At 46.5% G+C, this 23,194-nt stretch overlaps 1 protein-coding gene across 1 annotated transcript; it reads right to left on the reverse strand.

Moving 5' to 3' along the window:
- Positions 1 to 467: 467 nt before the first annotated feature.
- Positions 468 to 19,424, reverse strand: LOC135812657 (neurogenic locus notch homolog protein 1-like). The gene is made up of 5 exons (XM_065325942.1): positions 19,379 to 19,424; positions 13,893 to 14,309; positions 4,985 to 5,167; positions 2,042 to 2,164; positions 468 to 604 (listed from the first exon to the last, which is right to left on the reverse strand). Exons 2-5 carry the CDS (start codon positions 14,272 to 14,274, stop codon positions 483 to 485), a joined length of 810 nt encoding a protein of 269 aa, XP_065182014.1. The 5' UTR covers positions 14,275 to 14,309; positions 19,379 to 19,424; the 3' UTR covers positions 468 to 482.
- Between the last annotated feature and the right edge of the window lie 3,770 nt (positions 19,425 to 23,194).

Here is a 23,194-nt window from a genome sequence, read left to right on the forward strand (position 1 = left end):
AGAAGGGGGAAGCTTTGCGAAAGTGAATTGCACAAGCCGAAAGTCAAAGTTACAGTGATGGAGAGTTACTCTTAACTCGTGTCCGTATGTCCTTTTCCTTTCAACTTAAATTATTTCTTAATTTTTGGCTTTGTTGCTGTGACCCCTACCTTGTCAACTATTATTTTGACTGAGGTCTTGTAGGACGAGTTCAGACTAAAGTGATATAATATTATAGGTGTCAATATCTATGATGATGAAATCAAGGGACATGGCGAAATATTCCATTTAACTCAATGTTGGCTCCTTTGATCCGCTGATGGATTTCATTCGCTGCCTTCGACAGTTTGGTCCAGAGACTCTCTATACCCGAGATATTAATTGAGAAAAAGTCAAAATTGGAGTAAAGTACACATTGAACGAGGGATCACTGCTTCTCACAACAGAGCAGCGGAGCCAAACTGTTTCTGGCGGTCTTGTAATGGAAACATGTTAACAGCATACTAACCAGTGCAAAAAGGTGCAACTCCATCAAATCCCGTTTTGCATTCACATTTGTAACTTCCAACTGTGTCAGTGCAACTGGTACCCTCGTCTTTGCACACAGTCAAGCATTCATTGATATCTGCCAAAGGAAAAAAACGGGGTATTTAGGAACAAAAGAATAAGAGTAGAGGCTACTCATGATATGTGCAATATGTTGAGGCAGTCAGAAGGCTACATCTCTTAGTTATCAAGCACTTGTTTCTTGCACTTTTTGTGCACATTTTCAAAAAAATAAATCACACCTACTGTACCTCCTCCGTTAACAAAACTTCGTGATGGATTTCTCAGCGACTGGTTTGTGCACAAACTGCCATGAGATGAGTAGCAATCACTTTCACGACAAGCCGATTGGAATCGAAGGTTGCGCTGTGGCAACAAAGGGGATGGCAGTCATGGTGAGCGAAACTGAAGTAACACTTCTCCGAAGGGATAATGCGCTGCACGCTTGGCCTCTCTACTACTCTAGCACTGAGTTCGAGAATGATAGAGAGTGATGGAACGGAGCAGCGAGTCTACACAATGAGCGAGCGAACAAGCAGCTGCTCCGATAGCACGGCGCAATGAAATAATTCTGAATTCAAGTTCTTGTTCAACCTGCGCAAAGCCCAGATTTGAATGCTAATGACCATGCATTCTTTCAGAAATATGCGGTCCGATGCGAGTCTCGTGGAAAGTCGACTGGACTTACTAGCCACTGTCGTTCGGTGCTGGAATCAGTTTGGCTGGGCCTTTACTCCCGCATTTCGTGGAGCTCTAGAGAGTGGAGATGAAACCAGGAGTCGAATTTTTTTGCGGCTCTCAGGCGGAAATGAGTAATCAGCACCGCAGCGGATCAAGCAGCTTGAAAGCCAACTTGAATGACAGCAACTTCACCAAAGTTCAGCGGAGTGTGAGCAAAGAAGCCAAGGAAAGGCTGAAACTAGCTGAACATCGACTCAAGAGAGATCACGACTCGCGTGCATCAGATGACGACAGAGACACAGGGTCACAAACAAACCGAGTTAAAGCGGAGCAAACTGAACTCTCTGCTCATTCTGCCAACAGGTTTTCTTGTAAAGACGCAGTACATGGGATGAACTACCTTCGTCCAGTGATTTACAGTCGATACAAACTGTTCTTGCTCTGTTCTAAACGTTTTCATATCTATCCAAATCCATCACGAAGTTCTTGTTAGCGGAGGAAGTAATTCAATGTCATTCACAGATGGGTTATTATTCAAAAGAGTCCACTATTTTTTTCAATGTGAGTACATTTTACATCATACCGCATAAAACAATTCAGGCAAAGAAAACAGAGCTTAAGGTTCACTGTAAAATTATCACGACTCCACAGAAACAGCAACAAGAACTGCGAAACCACCAGTTCAATGACAAGGACAAGAGCATCACCAGGAGAACACGAAACTTGCACATGCGCTTGGGGGGGGGGCACTATTAAAGAGACGGCTTGTGCTGTCGTTTGCAATTAGAAGATCATGGCCATCATATTTCAAGTACCCCAGTCTACCAGTACATACTTTGACATTCATTCGTATCTCGGTGATAAGAATATCCAGGAAGGCATCCACAGTCAAATCTATTCTCCAGATTTTGACATGTTGCACTGACAGGACATGGACTAGGTGAGCATTCATCAATATCTGAAAAGATGAACCACAGAAATACAGGCACACACATTGCACTTGCATAATGCCATATACACACATCTGAACTTGAAAATTTCCACATTTGATACTTTTCTTGGACATGTGTTGTGATAGTATTCTATTCTCTGGCTCTGTTCTCTGTTTTGTCACCTTTGAAGTGACAACCATTTGGTTCCCTGCCAATTCTCAAGCATTCTTTTGTTCATGCTTGTCTCCCCTTCAAGGCCCTTAACAATTTTGAAGAAAACTTTAGAAGAGTAAGGTGATGAATGAACTTGGATGGAGAGCTTAAGTAAGGTGAGGATTGGTACAACATTAGTGCTAGCTTCTTATTGCAGGACCAATGCAGGGGCATCAGAAAGGATTTCAGTGTGGTACGGTCAGTCACCTGAAGTACGATTTACTCGTGAAGTTGGGTGGTTCCTCTGAATATTTTCGAAATTTAGAACCCAAATCAGCGCCCTTTATTGATTCACATGGTTGAGCTACAATGCCCGTGACAAATTGTGATACGGTCAATACCGTAATAACCGTACCATGTCGGATGCCTCTGTATTGGCTGGGGCTCCTTCGATTTGGAACCTGCTTAACCTGGTTTTTTCACCCCCCCCCCCTTTAAAAACAGGTATGGCCAGAATTTCATTAAATTTGTAGTTTTGATCTTGCTTTTGACACTGTCTTTGGGAGTTACATGTAAAAATGTAAATGCAATGGATAAGGGCAAGGCCCAGTAGTGCTGAATTCCTTAGAGATATTTCCTAAATTATAAACATTTGTTAAAGTCTGCTTTCAAAGAAAGATCATTTGCGAATCAGGTTAGCTCAAATTGTGTGAAATACGCTAAATGCACACAATTGAAACTGAAAGATCGCTCAAAATAGAAGAAAAGAAAAGCATGGCGTTCCAAAGCTGGATTTGTACCCGGGACTCATCGTACAAGAGACAGGGATCATGACCCAACTGACTAACAATGTTTTTACATGCCAGACAGCATCAAAAACCACTCCCCCACGAATTTTTCGATGACGTCTGTAAGACGTCATCAGCGTTCAATATGTGTGTGTGTGTGTGTGTTTGTGTGTGTGTGTGTGTGTGTGTGTGCATGTGTGTGTGTTCCAACCTGTTGGAAGGCTATTTTCTTGCCAAAGCTTTTGGAAGTTGGACTAGTTTCGGCTCCACAATCCAGTGCGTCGTTACTATAACAGCTTTCATGGCTGAGGTTGTTGGTATGTCTCTTTGCTCTGGGTTCCTAGTACTCAGTAGCCGAGGCTGGTTGGTAAAGTAACTCCAATTTCACTTCAAGGTACCAGTGCATCTAGTGTCTGCTTCTATCAAAGCATTTTTTTGCGCTATGATACGCGTCGCCTATGAAACCCCTCGGAATTTCCCACCTTGCTCCCCCTTATGTTCTGGCTGCCCGTTTTGGATCCATCAGTTGTCTGATGATCGTAGAGATACGTGAAACTCGGAGTTGTGACAAAGCTTCCAAACTCTCTCTTGTGTCTTTTATTATATTTATATTTTACTATGTTCACATACCCAACTCATAAATAATACAGAAAGACAATGGTACTGAGACAAGGACAAACGTGACAACTACTGAGAAGGGGCTACTCCGAGGTGCAGCAGTGATGGTGGGGCATTGATGGCTCTGCCGACCTGAGGTCTCGGCCTCACGGCCAGAAACACGCACCAAAAACAAAAGATAGAGCTGTAAGGGTCAGCAAAAATAAAAAAGAAAGCAAGGGCAAACAACAGCTAGTACTAGTGCGCAGCGCAGCGCATTCTATTCTGGTTACCCCAGCAAGCGTAGGGTGTACATAAGTAACTGTCTTGGCCGTCCTATTCCGATGTACTCAGTGTGGTGTAGACCAGGTGTGCATTGGGGGGTCGATTCACATGGCTTCGCCAGCTGTGTGGATTAGACAGTTATCTGGGGCTTGTCTTGATCTGTTTCAATCAGAATCAGATCCGCTATCGTTGCTATAAAGAGAAAATATGTGAGTGCACATCCAGTGAATTTGCAGATTTGCGTGCTTCTCTTGTGACGGCCATATACATGGTATGTCGGTGTGTGTATGTGTGTGTGTACGTGTGTGTGTGTGAGTGTGTATGTGTGTGTGTGTTTATGTGTGTGTGCGTGTGTTTATGTGTGTGTGTATGTGTGTGACAAGGATTGCCTTCTACTACGTGTGTGTGTATGTGCATGTATGTATGTGCATGTATGTGTGTGTGTGTGTGTGTGTGTGTTTGTGTGTGCATGGTGTGTGTGTGTATGTGTGTGTGTGTGTCTGCATGTATTTGTTGGTAATCTAGACCCGACGGTGTTCCAGAGGTACAAAGTACATGTATATTCAGGCGCGTCGCACCGACTTTGGAGGTGGGGCGGCCATGGGGGGGGGGGGGGGGTTCGTGGGTCGCGCTCCGGGAAAAAGTTCAAAAATTGAAGCCAATTGCAAACATTTCCGTGCATTTGATGCCATTTCAGTGTACCGCAACTACAATGAAAGACTTTTTGATTCTGCACAAAAATCAAGAAGATGCTACGATCGGGGACAAACATTACCCTCCCGCGGGAAAAAAATCAAAAATTGAAGCCAATTGCAAGCATTCCCATGTATTTGGTGCCATTTCAGTGTACATGGACTTTTGATTCTGCAACAAACCACGATCGGGGACAAGGATTTGCCACATTTGCGCTATCATCGCGCTTTGTTGCAGTGTGCTCCAAAAAAATGGCCGAAAAAGTGGGTCGGCCATGGCCGCCGCGGCCGGTGCGGTTCCGACGCCCTTGATATTACCATACATACATACCTGCACAATTCGGAAGAGCTGTCCACATTCCATTAGCTTGACATGTTACAGTGTCAATGGAACTCGTACTTGGATCCACAGTAAAGCCGGCACGACATGAAATGCCAAGAACAGTTCCAGGGGCATTGGACAAAGTAGTATTGTATTCATAACCACGACGGAATTCTAACAGGGGACAGGATCCTGAAATGTTAATCACACGAATGAGAATTTTATTATATCGACTTGAGCATGAAGGTACATTATGACAGTATATTATGCACGACTGTGGACAAACAAACCGTTAATCAGAGGAATTTTCAAACACATGGGATGAAGCATTGCAGAGGCTTCGCTTTGTCATTGAAATCCCAGAGCAGAATTGTCTCACTCTGTCCCTCTGCCCCTTTGGGTGCTAAGAATACAGCTCGAGTTGGCGGTGCTGCTTGAGCGTGTCCATCACTGCATAACGAAAGAAATCTGAAAACTTCAAATGACTATACGCAAACTGCACCCTTACCATACACTGCACACTTCTATTTTCATTATTCTATTGGCTTGGAGAGACTTCCATCATAGGCATACATTTACCTCGGCAGAATCCGTAAATAAATGTAATAAACAATACAATACAAAACTTCCGAGTAAAAAAATTCATGCCGGATGATGGTGCAAGTTTATAGCTGTGGCACTCATGGTATCAGTGCTACGTGTAGGGATGCAGCAGATGTGGTGTGAGCGGAGAGTTGGGAGGTTAAAGTGTAGAATCAGCTGCGTCATGATCATGACTAAGCATGACAGTTCTCTGCACAAGAAAGCCTCTCTTGCAGAGATCACCAATTACAGGATAATCTCACTCCTTGGCAAAGTTCGGGAGAGGATTATCCACCAACGCCTCTAAACGCACATTGAGCCCCACCTCCTGGCCGACCAATCTGGATTTCGATCTAAACACAGCACTGAACTTCAGCTCTCCCGCCTAGTTCACCACATCTTTGCCGGCCGAGATGCCGGTCAGGCAGTGTCGGCGTGCTTCTTTGATTGGTCAAAGGCTTTTGACCGTATCTGGCATGCTGACATCCTGGCCAAACTCAAGAACCTTGGTGTCCGTGGCATTGCCCTGAACTTGTTCACACGCTACCCGACTCGCCGCCGTCAATGCGTCAAGGCTGGTTCCACTTTGTGGTCGTGTGAATCCATTCCAGCTGGAGTACCCTGGGCTCTGTCCTAGGGCGTCTTGGGTTCCTGGTGTACACGATCGACCTCCCCCCAGCATGTACAGACTTGCGCACCAAATGCAGTCAGTTTGCCGATGACACGGCACGCATTGCAACACACTACACGACGGACCTATCTCCTGCATTCCTCCAACGCGCCGCTTACCAGGATGGTGTTTGAAGGATTGTCATCTCCTCGTCAACACCACCTAACCCGTTGTTCTTTCCGTCCGACCCTACCACAGCATTCATATCACACTACACGTGACTCTGCTGCTGCAGGTCTACCAACATAGGCACTATCAACAGAGCCAAAAAAACACTACTGCAACTCCACAGGACAGGTGGCACAATGGAAGCTTGCAGCCTATTAATTATATACACAACCTACATCCGACCCATTCTTGAATATGGCACAGCAACAGTGGGATACACTGGAGAGAATTCAGCGCCATTCTATACGCATCTGCCTTCGGTTTCCCCTCTTTGCAGCCGTTCACCACAGTTCCCTCCTACCCCATGCTCAGCTTCAAATCATTAGGTCACGACTCCTTATTAAGCAAGCCCTACTAGCATGAGACATCCACCACCACACCTCCCCACCACACCCGCAACAACCACATATTGCACCGCAACGTCATCACCAAACTTATACCCTTCGACAGACAAGGACCTACTGCACAAGACTCGCACGCACAAACGGGAACCGATATTCCCCCATCAACAGCTCCCTCACCCTCTACAACTCATTCCCTATTGACATCACAACCCAACAGAACAGAAATTCTTTCCAAAGCAATGCATGCAGTCTTCTTTTGAATAGTACCTGTTCCCGCTCCACACACCCTCCTGGTTTCTAACATCTCAAAAGTGTATTTAACCGTCTTGATTAAATAAGTTATAGTAACCAATAGACAAATGTTATGTTGGCTGCTGTGTCATGTAAGACAACTGTCATTCAATAGTTACCTATGACCAATCCCATCACCACCAGTTTATACATACTTGGTATTGTAATCAATGCTCAGGTCAAACCCATCTTTCCTATTGCACACAAACATGATACCTCAGACGATCTAGTCTCACTCTATAAAGTAGTTTAACACCTACATGTTCCAAACTCTCGGCATTCTATTTTGTTAGATATTGTTGCCTGTGCCGAATGACGGCACGCCAAACCAAGTACTGGTTGTCGAGCTCTGTGGTTGTCTGCCTGAGCAACTCTCACACACTCCATGTCAAGGAACAGAGCAAGATCAACTTAAAGCCGCATGCACAGTCATGGTATGCATGCTCTACTGATTACTTTGTCCGGCAATGGCACATTATACTATGGCCAAATCCTTATCCGGCAATGGCACATTATACTATGGCCAAATCCTTATCCGGCAATGGCATATTATACTATGGCCAAATCCTTATCCGGCAATGGCATATTATACTATGGCCAAATCCTTATCTGGCAATGGCACATCATACTATGGCCAAATCCGTATCCGGCAATGGCACATTATACTATGGCCAAATCCTTATCCGGCAATGGCACATTATACCATGGCCAAATCCTTATCCGGCAATGGCACATCATACTATGGCCAAATCCTTATCCGACAATGGCACATCATACTATGGCCAAATCCGTATCCGGCAATGGCACATTACACTATGGCCAAATCCTTATCCGGCAATGGCACATTATACCATGGCCAAATCCTTATCCGGCAATGGCACATCATACTATGGCCAAATCCTTATCCGGCAATGGCACATTATACTATTGCCAAATCCTTATCCGGCAATGGCACACATTATACTATGGCCAAATCCTTAATAAGGGCCTGCTGGAGAGCCGGGTCAGCCGGGTCACACGCCCGGCTGGGGAACTGCACGACCTGGCTGAACTTATAACACCGGGTCCAGTCTGACCCGGCTGAAAAATGTCTCAAACTGACAATGGATTCCTAAAATACCGGTATTTTACGACTCGCGGACCCCATCTGTTGCAAATCTAGCGCAACCGTACACACTACAGACTCAGTCTACAAGTACAAGCGACAGAAACTCGGCTCCATTGGTAGGGTCAACTGGGGTCAACTGGTTCGAGCGCGACCAGCCAGCGGCGAGCAGGAAGTCAGGACATTACAAGTCGATGGGGCAGGCAGTCAAAAGCGTAATTTTGGCTATAGCTTTTGACACAGTTGCAAGTTTTCAGCCGACTGGTGATTTGGACGATGGAGCCCACTGCGAAGAGAAAAAGAACTCACGCTTTCCAAGAATCCTGAAATAAAGATTATTAAAGATATATCAAGACTCTTGGAAGAAAGGTCGACCCTGGCTGGACTACGACCGTGCCTGTCTATCCATGTCATTCGCTTTGTGCAAGACGTATTTCCAAAGGAAGACGAGCGGCGGTGGATTTGGTCGCGATGCGTGGTTGAAAGGTAAGAACTCACTGCTTCGAATTATCGGCATGCTGCTCGGCTCCTGGGTGCTGCAGGCACCCCCCCCCCCCCCCCCCCCCCCCCCAGGGCCAGAGCTCTATTATGTGAACATGTTCGTCCTGCTACTAGCACTAATTGCGGACTTTGATAGCTCGCCTTGTTCTCTAAAATTTCCGATTTCCGGTAATAAATTCGCTTTTCTATTTTCCTGCGTTTTGAGCAGGCTTTTTGGTTGTTTTTCTGCCGGATGTTCTGACCTGGTTTGACCCGGCTGGCCTGCATGCGCCAGGTACACTCTGACCAGGCTGTGTTGAATGTCTAGAGCAGGCCCTGCTTATCCGGCAATGGCACATCATACTATGGCCAAATCCTTATCCGGCAATGGCACATCATACTATGGCCAAATCCTTATCCGGCAATGGCACATCATACTATGGCCAAATCCTTATCCGGCGATGGCATATTATACTATGGCCAAATCCTTATCCGGCAATGGCATATTATACCATGGCCAAATCCTTATCCGGCAATGGCACATCATACTATGGCCAAATCCTTATCCGGCGATGGCATATTATACTATGGCCAAATCCTTATCCGGCAATGGCATATTATACCATGGCCAAATCCTTATCCGGCAATGGCACATCATACTATGGCCAAATCCTTATCCGGCAATGGCATATTATACTATGGCCAAATCCTTATCCGGCTATGGCACATTATACCATGGCCAAATCCTTATCCGGCAATGGCACATTATACTATGGCCAAATCCTTATCCCCCCATCTTCCGAGGAAAACTGAGATGCGTACGGTATACAAAACCATTACATGGGATAACTGAGCGAGTTCAAATATCCTGCCAAAGGCAAGAATGTACTCTTTAGTGTTAGAGATCTGGTACAATACAGAGTAGTAAAGTACTGTTGATTTAGTACTCTAGTGCTGTTTCCCCACCCCTACCAACGCAAAATTATGGCCCACTCTCGATATTCTGCCTTTGGAGTAGCTATAGCGTACTCGTCAGAAAGTAGCATTGAACGGATGCATGTACTGCTGTACGCAATACATAGACACTTGCCAGTGTAGGTATGCATGGGCATGAAAACATGTTCACAATCCACCAGGGCAAGTCTAAACTATTGATGAACTTGTACATAGCACAGCAGTGGACAGTCTTGACTTATTTAACTCCTGCTACCTGCCGAGAATCCAGGTGGAAAGCAACACAGCGTGGGGTAGGGTGGGGTATGGTGGGGTGGGGTGGGGCGAGGTATGGTGTGGCGAGGTGGGACGAATTAAATGTACTTTACGGTATATACATGTACTACTGAAAAGCGATAAATTTTGCGGCGGGCAAAGTTTGCGTTTTCAAGAATTGTGCTCGTTCACGGCGAGAAACTTTTGCGATTTTATCTTTTCATTTGGATCTTGTACTGTCTACAGTCAATGTACAGAGCAGTGGGCGACGATTCATATTCGCAAATGTGTGATGGTCGCGAAAATAGCGAAATAATATAATCTCTAGCGAAAGTTTCTCACTTTACAGTACTTTACAAGTAAGTAGAAAGTAAGTACAAGTGTACTAGTACATGTATACTTGTATACATGTACATGTACTAGTATACATGTACTAGTATACATGTACTAGTATACATGTACTAGTATACATGTACTAGTATACATGTACTAGTATACATGTACTAGTATACATGTACTAGTATACATGTACAAGTATACATGTACATATCAGAAGTTTTCACTCCTCTCCAAGCTCTGATACTAACCAGCCAAGCCTGGAATGCAGTACACACTGGCAGAGCTCCAAGACCACGCATATAGACAGGATGCCAGAAAACACAGGCTGGTGACATTTACACCAGGGTACATATAATTGTACATACCGTATAAGGGTATAACGGTATAACGGTATTTCCACACATGTAAAGCCAAGGGCGTTATATCCATCCTCACTTTAGAAAACCATGGAGATATATCCGAATATAAGTCACACAAGTCACCCTCACGTAATAAAGCCATGGTGTTATTAGTGAAAGCAATTCAATGTTGAGGATGTTGCATGTGGCGTTAAGGTTGAGTTTAGTTCTTTTATTGAACCCACTGTAGTGGTGATTCTCTCTGCATGAACCTATCTCCACTTTCAGTGTCACATGTCACATGTCATACCGCTAAGGCACAACCACACAAGTCTATTTTCGGCATGCCACCTTGCACACAATAGGTTCACCATTTAAAAGAGTATCGCTCACTTTCAATCAACAACAAGAGAGATCACTATCGAAGCACTGTCACCAGAAGTACCCCGAAATTAGAGTTCTCTGTCACTGAGCACCAGAACTTTATCTGGACTGGCCACGCTGGAATCATCTTCGTCAGAGGTTCCGCATTTTTCAGCTTCAGAGTGAGTACCACTGTCGTCACCGTGTGCAGAGATATCGCTGTCAGAGATATCGCTGTCAGAGTTATCGCTGTCAGAGTTATCGCTGTCAGAGTTATCGCTGTCAGAGTCATCACTGTCAGAGATATCGCTGTCAGAGATATCGCTGTCAGAGATATTGCTGTCAGCGATATTGCTGTCAGAGTTATCGCTGTCAGAGTTATCGCTGCTATACTCACTCTCCTGTCCGCTGACCACTTCTTCCTCGGGCATTTCTTTGTCATCGATGAGTTTCTGCAGGGACGAGTGTGGTAGTTCTGGACACTCATCAGTAGTCTATCCACATTTCACGAAGGACTTGGTTATCATCTCGCCGGAATGTCTGCCCATGCATCCACCACCAACTTTGCCACTGTATCATAAGGCGCTAGCTTTCGCTTGGCAGTTCTGGTGAATTCCTTCTCACCTCGCACAAGCCTTTGGTTCCACGATTCACGCACTTCCCTCTTCAGCAATTTGTTCCAACTAGCATCACAGTTTCCCAAAGGGTAAGCAACAGCAGCTTTCAGCCTGGACTGGTGGAGGTGGAATTACTTTAGCATTAGGGCCCATCCGTAAATAAAGATATTTATTTAGAAACGAAAACTATTCGTTTAGGGGGGGGGGGGGGGGGGTTGAGCGCCTGTTCGTTTCTCGAAAAATATCGATGTACATTTTGCATGCATGAGCATGTCCAGAAAAAAGACCAAATATATCGATACTATGTACCACTTGTATGTGGTCGGTCATTAAGGGGGGGGGGGGGTTGAAGAGAAACGACTAGTTTCTAAATAATAAGTTTCCTCTGAGACAAAAATGCGATAATACTCATAAAAAGGACACACTTCAGGCTCATTACAAACATCTTGAAAGTTTTTGTCTTCACAAGTATACTTTCAAGCCTTCTCGTCAGGTGAAATACAGGCAAACAGGGAAAAGGAACAGGAACAGTGAATTAAATACAGTAAGAAGGTGGTAAAACAGCGCAACAGTGGTTGTCTCTTGTTGTCGCACTACATGTCACGCTTATTGAGTTTTCTCGCATTTCCACCTTTGTGTCATTATTGCAATTTTCGCTGTTTACTTTAGCTATCTTCTTTCTTTTTTTTGCGCTGTTTCACCACCTTCTTACTGTATTTAATCCACTGTTCCTGTTCCTTTTCCCTTGCCTGTATTTCACCTGACGAGAAGGCTTGAAAGTATACTTGTGAAGACAAAACTTTCAAGATGTTTGTAATGTGCCTGAAGTGTGTCCTTTTTTCTAAATAAATATCGGTATTTACGGAAAGCCCCTTACAGGGTTGACATTTGGACTTCGCTTTCTCTCTTTCGTACCTGACTTGCAAGTGTAGAGTTTCGGAGAGAAAAAGAGCAGTACGAAGCATGTGGCCTCTAAATTTCACAGGGTTGAAGCAAAGAAGTCACACCAGCCGGAATAAAGATAGATTGTGTTGCCATGGTGCCTCTTCAGAGCTGAAACGGTATCGGCCTAAGTGTCGCTCCAGTGCTGGTAGCAAACAAGGAGAGCTGGCTTGAGGAAAATACTTTCCGGAGTACCCCTGCCACACGTTGTCCATCCTTCACATTATTAGGTCACTAGTCACGCTTCAAGACTGCCACATGACAGTCTTTCGGTAAATTTCCTTTACAGATATGCTTGAGATTCTGAATGATCAGCATCGGAATCAACTTGGTCCCATTGGCCAAAGCGAACAGTACAACAGACAACTGAAGGTTCTCATGGCAAGTGATATGCATGCGAATTGTTTTGAAACCCTGCAAGTCGTACGTGTCGCTGCTTGGTAAGTCGAACCAGAAAGGAGACTCGTCCATGTTTCCAACACCAATGGCTAAAAGTCCTCCCTCGGGATTGTCTTACAAACTGGCGAGGGTCTCCTGGAGAGTGATAATCTTAAATGATGGTAATGTCTCTTTTGGCCATAACTTTGCCCGATGGTGGTTTTTTATTATATTCTTGGAACCCTATGTGGAAGGCCCCATCGAAATAATAATATGTCTGAAGTCTGCTTTTCCCTAGTTTTATCAAACAAACTACTGTCGTGGACATTGAAATTCAGTCGATTGACCAGGGCCGGTGCCCTCTCTCAGCGGGTACAGAAGTAGTTAGTTGCATGCAGTGCACTGTCATGTTGATCCGATGCGACCAGTGCTCTGCAGCGTGTGTGTGTGTGTGTATGTGTGTGTGTGTGTGTGTGTGTGTGTGTGTGTGCGTGTGTGTGTGTGTGTGTGTACTGCTTGCCCACGGCTGCATGGCCAGCGCTCTGCAGCATGTGTGTGTGTACTGCTTACCCACGGCTGCATGGCCAGCGCTCTGCAGCGTGTGTGTGTATTGCTTACCCACGGCTGCATGGCCAGCGCTCTGCAGCGTGTGTGTGTACTGCTTGCCCACGGCTGCATGGCCAGCACTCTGCACCATGTGTGTGTGTACTGCTTCCCCACGGCTGCATGGCCAGCGCTCTGCAGCGTGTGTGTGTACTGCTTACCCACGGCTGCATGGCCAGCGCGCTGCAGCGTGTGTGTGTACTGCTTGCCCACGGCTGCATGGCGAGCGCTCTGCAGCGTGTGTGTGTACTGCTTACCCACGGCTGCATGGCCAGCGCTCAGGGGCTGCTAGACGTGTGACCGGATTTCCATGTCCACGACAGTAGAATAGTTGTCTGTTGACTATTCAAAATATTTCAATGGACATCATGATAGCAATGCTAGAATTCTTAGCACCCACAATGTTTGTAGATGGATTCAGTAACTCAAGTAGAGGACTCTACAACCAGTTGCATTGGCCTGTTGATTTTGCTGGTTATGAATCTTACCTTGAATGATGATGGCGTATGTTGTTGACAAAGGCTTGACTGCTCCATCACACCGGTCCAGTACATCCTTTGAGGGCTGGGTTACTACTGGACCGACTACTGCAAATCTACAATTCAAATTGGCTTTGTATGCTGTAGTGCATGTCACATTGAACATCACACCAGCTGGGTTATCTCTGGTAAGCATTATACTGGAATCATTTCCCATGAAGCTGAAAGTAGAGTTCACGTATTCCAACAGTCCATTTTGAGATGTTCCATTCATTGTGTTCACCACCTTTGTTTTAAGATCTAAAGTGGATGTCCAAGTGACACTCATAGCTGATGACCCCACAGTATTACATGGTATATCATATCTCTGATCAGTGTAGTTGAAAACCATTGTTGTAGAAGTGACAGTAGTACGATTCTGCTTTGCTGTACATTATCATGGGGATAGAATGTTGATGTGAACACACGAGCACATGAGTACACACGCGCGTGCACACACACACAGACGCACACACACACACGTGCGCACAACACACACACACGCACACTCGCATACACACACATGTGCGAACCCATGCACAGAAAACACAGACACACATGCGTACACACCCATGCACAGAAAACACAGACACACATGCGTACACACCCATGAACACACACACACACACACACACACACACACACACACACACACACACACACACACACAAAAACACACACACACATACCGAGTATGCATGAAGACTAGGGGAAAGTACCCATGTTGCCAGACGTTACTGGATGCATGTATGCGTAATGTGTTGTTGTTGCTTTTCTGTACTTTGCATGTTAGCATACTTTGAAACAAATTGAAATCAGTAAAAAATGTTACAGATGCTTCACATTGATTGAAACGAATCATGGAAAGTCCTGTTCCATGTTCCAGGCACACCATGGAAAAAATCACACAGATATCCATGTGTTCTGGTTCTCCTCTTTCAACACAGTTAGATACAGCAGTTTTGAGCAATTTAGACTGTACTGGCCAAACAGTTACCACTCAGGCTGTATACTTCCTTAATCGCAAACCGGTTTCTACTTCTATTTAAAAATGCTACCGTTAGTCAGTCAAGTGTCCATGATTTCACCGGGAACTGCTGGCACCACATAATAGCACCCACTTCCTGTCACTGAAGTCGGGGATTTTCCCGTGTCGTCTATACCAAGACCGTTGTTGGTGGCCTTGCCAGCCACTGGAGGGAATAGTTGTACCATGCAAAAGCATGTAGTTAGGCGAAAAAAATAGAGATTCCCGGGCCCTCCCGCACCAAAATCGAGCCAAAGGCAATTTTTTTTAACAGTTCGTATTATGTACAGTACTGATCGTGCGAGTACATATGTGACATGGTGTCACACAAACCTGGGCTTTCGATTTTGACAGCATGTTACAAGGCGAGGACGCATATATATGTATACACCTGGGCTTGTACGACTCTCTGGTGTACGACTCAGGGCTGTCGTTGGCCGAAATACAAAAGAAATTGTATGGGTACCAGTAAACCACTAACCATGTACAATGTACCTGTCGTCTGTAAAAAAAATATAAAAAAATACCGGAAAATACTGTACAAAAAAGAGTTCAGCATGCCATGCATACACACATAGGAAAAAAATCAAAAATAAAAATTCGCTCGCCCGCACCAATTTCAGATGGGTCCTGCCCGGGAATCTCGATTTTATTTTGGTCTCGCCTTAGGTTATTTTCTCAGTCCTTTTGCAAATAGCCTATTCAGTGTTATGGTTCACAGTGGGTGGAAGTCAGATTCATGAAAGGGCAAGAGGTACCTACTTCATAGATTTTTCTTCTTGCTCTGGTTGGCTTTTTGGACTGACTAAGGCTGATTTCATAGCCGCGATTTGGCCCAGAGTTTGGGAAGGTGGGTGAGGGGCAGCACCTGATGTTGCCACTCAAAGGCCACCAAGACACCCAAGGCCGCACTGTAACAAGCCCGGGAGTGAGTTCCAACAAGAGAAAACGAAACTGAAAGACTAGCTACAGTGTATTATCAGTGCGTGTTGTGGAATGTCGGCTTGCCATGTTAAAGTGCGGAGACAATTCAAATTTCAACAATAAAATCATCCCGATCCCTCAAGGAATTGTCCTCTCATTACGAAACTCTCCACACAAGTGTATTTTGGTGGTGTAACCTACGTGTAAAAATATTGTTACATTTGGACCTAGTATAGCTGGGTTAGTGGTATGTTCCCATATGGGAACAACGGGATAACGGGCACATAAAAATACCCAATTTGGACGATACCGTTGTGAGTGATTGGATCCATTCAAACGACTTTGGAGACGAAATGGATTGGTGAGAGAAACACTTCCCAGTGTTGGACAATGCAACCGATCCACCAGGCATGCCTCGTGGGCACTCAACGTGGCATGCTGACGTTTCCCTAGTTATATATTTCGATCCGTTCTGTGTGCGGATCACTCTTGTCAGATCATTGTGTTTCACCCACCCACCTCCCATTTCTCATCTCTCATTTACTTTGCTAAAGTTATTAAAGGGGTGTTGGCCACGCTCATTTCCGGCTACTCAGAGCTCTCGGTCTTCGTCCCTAGCATGTGACTAAACTCTTGGCTCTGCCAAAATCCTGCTCTCTCCGTAGCCTCTCAGTTCGCTGGCCAGCACCCTCCATACCGCAAGCTGCCCGTGTGTTGTAGTAACTGTTAGTGTGTGTGTGTGTGTGTGTGTGTGTGTGTGTGTGTGTATGCTGTGTGTGTGTATGCTGTGTGTGTATGCTGTGTGTGTGTGTGCTGTGTGTGTGTGTGTGTCTGTGCGTGTGTGTGTGTGTGCTGTGTGTGTGCTGTGTGTGTGCTGTGTGTGTGTGCTGTGTGTGTGTATGTGTGTGTGTGTGTGTGTGTGTGTGTGTGTGTGTGTGTGTGTGTGTGTGTGTGTGTGTGTGTGTGTGTGTGTGTGTGTGTGTGTGTGTGTGTGTGTGTGTGTGCTGTGTGTGTGTGCTATGTGTGTGTGTGCTGTGTGTGTGTGTGCTGTGTGTGTGTGTGCTGTGTGTTTGTGTGTGTGTGTGCTGTGTGCGTGTGCTGTGCAGGGCCTGCTGGAGAGCCGGGTCAGCCGGGTCACGCGCCCGGCTGGGGAACTGCACGAACTGGCTGAACAGATAACACCGGGTCCAGTTTGACCCGGCTGGAAAATGTCTCAAACTGACAAGGGATTCCTAAAATACCGGTATTTTACGACTCGCGGACCCCATCTGTTGCAAATCCAGCTAAACCGTAGACACACTGCAGTCTACAATTACAAGCGACAGAAACTCGGCTAGGGTCAACTGGGCCTGGGGTCAACTGGTTCGAGCGCGATCTGGCCAGCGGCGAGCAGGAAGTCAGGACATTCAAAGTCGATGGAGCAGGCAGTCAAAAGCGTAACTTTGGCTAAAGCTTTTGACACAATTGCAAGTTTTCAGCCGACTGGTGATTTGGACGATGGAGCCCGCAGCGAAGAGAAAAAGAATTCACGCTTTCCAAGACTCTTGGAAGAAAGGTCGACCCTGGCTGGACTATGACCATGGCGGTCTATCCATGCCATGCGCTTTGTGCAAGACGTATTTCCAAAGGAAGACGAGCGGCGGTGGATTTGCATGGCATTCTGAGGTGACTCGGCGCACTACGACTGCAACGTCAACCTCGTCTGAATAGAGGGACCTGGCCCGCACACCCAGAGCAGCAGCAGCAACGCCAGCAGCAGCAACGCCAGCAGCAGCAACAGCGCCACCAGCAACAGCAGCAGCAGTTGCAACTCCACCAGTTCTCCAGTCTGCTGAAGCCTTTCAGCAGATGGTGCAGCAGATGCCAGTCGGCTTGGCCATGCAGGTGATGCAGTGGCAGCAAGCAGCCACTCCACAAGGTGCTGCAGGCACCCCCCCCCCCCCCCCCCCCAGTGCTCTATTATGTGAACATGTTCGTCATGCTACCAGCACTAATTAGAAAACAGAATTCCTTTTTTTCAAATTGTTAAATCAGAATCCAATGGAACTGCCTTGCATTCTTCACGTAATGTCGTTTACCTTCTACGTTTGCGGACTTTGATAATTCGCCTTGTTCTCTAAAATTTCCGATTTCCGGTAATAAATTTGCCTTTCTGTTTTCCTGTGATTTGAGCAGGCTTTTTCGTGGTTTTTCTGCCGGATGATCTGACCCGGCTTAACCCGGCTGGCCTGCGTGCGCCAGGCACATTCTGACCAGGCTGTGTTGAATGTCTAGAGCAGGCCCTGCTGTGTGTGTGCTGTGTGTGTGCTGTGTGTGTGTGTGTGTGTGTGTGTGTGTGTGTGCGTGTGCGTGTGTGTGTGTGTGCTGTGTGTGTAAGAGCTGTGTGTGTGTGCTGTGTGTGTGCTGTGTGTGAGTGTGTGTGTGCGTGTGTGCGTGTGTGTGTGTGTGCTGTGTGTGTGCTGTGTGTGTGTGTTCCATCAACAGTGTGTTCGCACGATCCTGAGTGTTACCCGAGACCCGCAGTGGCAGGAACACCTGTCAAGTGAAGACCTGGCGAAGCGTAGCGGCATGCCAGCCTCGCTGGAGGAGGCCATTCGTGCGAATCGCCTGCGATGGCTTGGTCACCTCGCAAGGATGAATGACACCAGGTTGCCAAAGCAGATCCTTTTTGCGGAGGGCACTAACACGCGGCCCCGCCATGGACCCAAGCGTCGTTGGAGAGATGTGGCAGCTTCAGATCTGCGTGCGACCGGTATCCCGGAGGCGAAATGGTACCACCTTGCTCAGGACCGGAGGGACTGGCGCGAGAGTAGCCGTCGGAAACCACCAAGCCAGCCCCAACCAAGAGTGTTCGTCTGTGTCTGCGGCCGCGACTTTCGCCGTCCGAATGATTTATCCCGACACAAGAACTACTGCCTCGCCTAATAGCTATCATCGCCTTCGGCGATGGGCTTTCCAAAGGTCCAAAGGTGTGTGTGCGTGTGTGTGCTGTGTTTGTGTGTGTGTGCTGTGTACGTGTGTGTGTGTGTGTGTGCACTGTGTGTGCACTGTGTGTGCACTGTGTGTGCGTGTGCCGTGTGTGTGCACTGTGTGTGTGTGCTGTGTGTGTCGTGTGTGTGTGTGTGTGTGCTGTGTGTGTGTGTGTGTGCCGTGTGTGTGTGTGTGCTGTGTGTGCTGTGCGTGCTGCGTGCTGCGTGTGGGCGGTGGAGGGGGGGGGGAGGGGGGGGGTATCCTACATATTGTTCAGTAGTGTCTTTGCTGTTTGTGTTATGCAGAGCTCACTGACTTCTCAGTTTGAGCACTCTGGCAAAGTATGGTCGCGTCTTGTTGAAATCTGGCTTTGTAAGATTTACTTTCATTGCTATCGGGTTTGGCCTCATTCTGAGTGCACAAAAGATGAAAGTTGTGAACAATTCTACATACAGATTTAGTTCATGTACTAGTATGTTGATAAAGTGAACTGTGGTTATTTGAAACAGTAAGCAAGATATCATATCCTACTTACCTACAATGTTGAGCTGATATGTTTCTGTTGAGTTGTGATCCACTGTTTTACAATTGTACAGTCCAGTGTATGATGTGTTCAGTATAGGATGTGCTGTGGGGGAGATGCGTAAAGAAATACCTCCTGAGAAGTCACCTACCCCAACCAACACTAGACTACCATCAGTCTTCTCTAGTCGAATGAATGATCCTGGTCCACTGATCACTACACATCCAGGTAAGTATCTGGTAACATCCGCTGTAGGTTGTCCATCACCAAATGTCACACGGGATGCTGTTGTTGATTGTCCTGTACCACCAGCACTTAGACCGACATGTTGACCTGTATGAACATACACATGGGTACAGTGTGACAATACTAACTCAATACATGACCAGTGACAATGACCTGACAAAGGTACTATACTGCCACATTTGGTATTTGCCTTCACATCAACACCAGTAAAGCAAACAACATTGATATCAAACACACATGAAAATAATGACATTGGCACACCCAAATTCATCCACCTTAATATCTTACCATTGCAGCCAATCAGCAACAGGGGACAGAAGAGAAGCAAGCAGCCAATCAGTACACCTTCACAGTGGGACACACGAAAAGGAATTGAGACATTCGAGATGAACCACAGATACTGATAGAGAAACTTATAAGTGTAAAACAGAAATGGAGTTCACCTGAAAATGACCACTCCAGGCACATTGTGGTTGCAACCTTATATTTCCTTTGAATGCATGCGCACTGTGGTCAAATTGTACGTGAGCAATAACCCTCATGCCACACCAGAGAGACGAGCCCATGGGGTGTCGCAAGCGTTTATTCCAGCATGAATAATCATGAGCCTGTGATCGGTAATCAAGTATGCCGTACATGTACTCAGTATGAGGTCATGATTATAAATGATGTACACATATCACGCATCAGAGAGGCAAGGACAGCAGAAGCGACCCGCGGGGTCCTGCGCCGTCGGAACTGCTGCGTGTACTATTAAGTTGCTATGGCTGCGGAACACTAAATCTTAGTACACATGAATAGTTCAAAGGTGCCAATGTGCGTGCACTATGCGGCAACCATCGGCACGACCCGTGTCTCCTGCCATTTAAACGGTGTGAGAGGGTGGGAAAAAATGTCTGAGGCGGGCAGGCACAACAAACAACTGGCGAATAACGTTTTTCCTTGAGCAGCCGCCGCGGCCTGTATTCAAAACAAGCAAAATGGGGGCGGCCCTGAAAGGTAACCTCCCGCGACAGCGCGTCCATGTTAGCGCGGTGCACTTCAGCGCGACCGCCTTAGCGCGGGGCATTTCAGCTCGGAGCCATTTCAGCGCCGCGTCTTGAGAGCGCCAATGATTTCAGCGTGAAATTTTAAAGCGCAGGACATGTCAGCGCCAATTTCTTCAGCGCAGATTTTTTTCGCGGGAGCCACTTCAGCGCCGTACATGTTAATGTACGTACGGGCACCAATTAGTGACTATTAGTGACTATCAATGACTATTGACAACTTGTATGGGGTATTACCACTGCCATGTACACCAGTCGCCCTATAAAAGACACAGTATTTTCGGGGATAGGCCATAATTTTCCTCAATTTCCCTATGCAACCTAACTCTCAAAAATGGAATGGAACCGATTTGAGACAGCCAAGGGCAAGCCGCCATTCTGCCAAGATGGTTGCACTTATCGCCTTGATAAGGGTGCTGCTGGCGGCGAACGATAGTATTGGCGGTGCATTGACCATGCGTGTACTGTGAGAAAGGAGACGATGGGCTTGGATGGTGTACCCCAACCAAGAGGTGCCGCACAGCACACCCACGCTCCCAATGCCAATGACTGTGTTACGAGGAAAGCGGTTTCATCAATGAAAACTTTGGCGAAGTCAACATCGCGGCCAGTGACAGAGATTTATGATCAAGTCGCTGTACCCGAATTGCCGATCATATCGTCAGTGAAAAGTTTCAAATCTTTATTCTCACGATAGCCAGTGGCCAATAAGAGATAATAGTGTAAGAAAGGAGAAAGAGTGAGGAAGAATTGGGCGGGCAGGGCCTAGAGGTTAATGACTACTGAAGTGTACGGGCCGGGGTGGTCGCCACACGACCATACAGAGTTGTGTACTTAAGTGTACGGGCAGGGGTGGTCGCTACACGAGCATACAGAGTTGTGCAACAGCATGGATATCTCGGATTTGAAGGGAGAACGAGAAGGGATTTCGCAAAGCTGGGTGGGCAAGCAATTAAAGTAATGAAGGGCCTTGTACAGGGGAGAATGGAGACAGCGGTCAGTCAGCGGAGTTGGCAAGTGCCAAGTACGAGAGCGACGTAAATTATACGAAGGTTGCACGTTGCTAGCAGTATGCAGCGAGAGTATATGTGGTGGGGCATAATTGTGGCGCAGAGAATGCGCGAAGAGTATATGTTTAAATTTAAAGCGTGAAAATAATGTTGGTCATTTGATGCGATGCAAAAGGTGGGAGTGTTCTAAGTGTGTGTAAAGGGGAAGGTGGAGACATATTCTGGCGGCTTTCCGCTGGAGTCGTTCTAGCCTGTCAAGGGAAGTGTGTGACAACGGTGTGAGAGCATTGCTCGCATATGAGAATATAGGTAGTATGTATGTCTGATAGATGTGAGGTAAAGAATCACTGGTAAGTGTAGACCTTAGTCTAAAAAGAATATTGAAAGACTTGAGTGATTTTTTGACTATGTATTCAACATGCTCCGTCCAACGGAGGTCATGCTGAAAGATTATTCCGAGGTGTTTGTGTTTTTGTGCTACGGTAAGTGGACTATTCCTGAGGGTGATCTGGGGTAGCTGTTCAGGGGGGCGGTTATTGTGGGAGAACGGGAGGATGACTGTTTTCTTTGTGTTAACCAGCAGGTGCCATCTTTGAAGCCAGTCTCCAGCTGCTGTGACACTCTGTTGTAGGTTTCGGGTGCAGTCTTGAAGAGTTCTCGCTATGGAAATCAGAGCGGTGTCATCTGCAAGTTGTTGGTGTTGTTCTTTTTATTTGAATTCGCAATACCAAAGTTCGCTGTACCGTGCGCGGAGGAAGCCTATCCGCCTCTACCCCAGGAAGTTGCAGATTTGGAGGAGCTTCCTCCTCTTTTCACCGTGATTGGACAGAACAGGTTCATGGTGAAGAATACGCTGTACTTTGGCAAGGAGGGTTCGTAAATTTTCGCAACTGATGCCTGCCTCAGACTCCTCTCCGAATATCGAGACTGGTTCATGGACTGCACTATAGTACGCGCGAAAGTGCTTCGCGCTGACATACTCTAATTTCAGAAATTTTAGGTGCTCAATATTTTCGGTATGAGGCCAAAAGGCTAGGTTAGGTGAACAAAAAATTTAGGTACAGAGAAGCAGTTCCGTATTGGATTATGCGTGTTAGTGTTTGTTCGGTTTATTGAAATTTTTGGTATGGAACAGATGCACCGAAAGAACCGAAAATAAAAGTACACAGAAAATTTCTGAAATTACAGTATATGCGCTGAAGTGCCTGGCGCTGACGTTACCTCGTGCTGACAGTACATCGCACTGAAGTGCCTGGCGCTGACGTTACCTCGCGCTGACAGTACATCGCACTGAAGTGCCTTGCGCTGACGTTACCTCGCGCTGACAGTGACATCGCACTGAAGTGCCTTGCGCTGACGCTACCTCGCGCTGACAGTAAATCGCACTGAAGTGCCTGGCCCTGACGTTACCTCGCGCTGACAGTACATCGCACTGAAGTGCCTGGCGCTAACGTTACCTCGCGCTGACAGTTCATCGCACTGAAGTGCCTTGCGCTGACGTTACCTCGCGCTGACAGTACATCGCA

The sequence above is a fragment of the Sycon ciliatum genome, chromosome 3, assembly GCF_964019385.1.
Source record: "Sycon ciliatum chromosome 3, ocSycCili1.1, whole genome shotgun sequence".
Classification (NCBI taxonomy): domain Eukaryota; kingdom Metazoa; phylum Porifera; class Calcarea; order Leucosolenida; family Sycettidae; genus Sycon; species Sycon ciliatum.

Bases quoted from the DNA above. Each gene is read 5' to 3' on its own strand.
- LOC135812657 (XM_065325942.1), bottom strand. From the start codon at position 14,274: ATGGTTTTCAACTACACTGATCAGAGATATGATATACCATGTAATACT. The intron at 2,165-4,984 runs GTATGTATGTAT...TCATCTTTTCAG, and splicing joins AGCTCTTCCGAATTGTGCAG to ATATTGATGAATGCTCACCT. The intron at 605-2,041 runs GTATGTACTGGT...TTCCTTTGGCAG, and splicing joins AGATACGAATGAATGTCAAA to ATATCAATGAATGCTTGACT.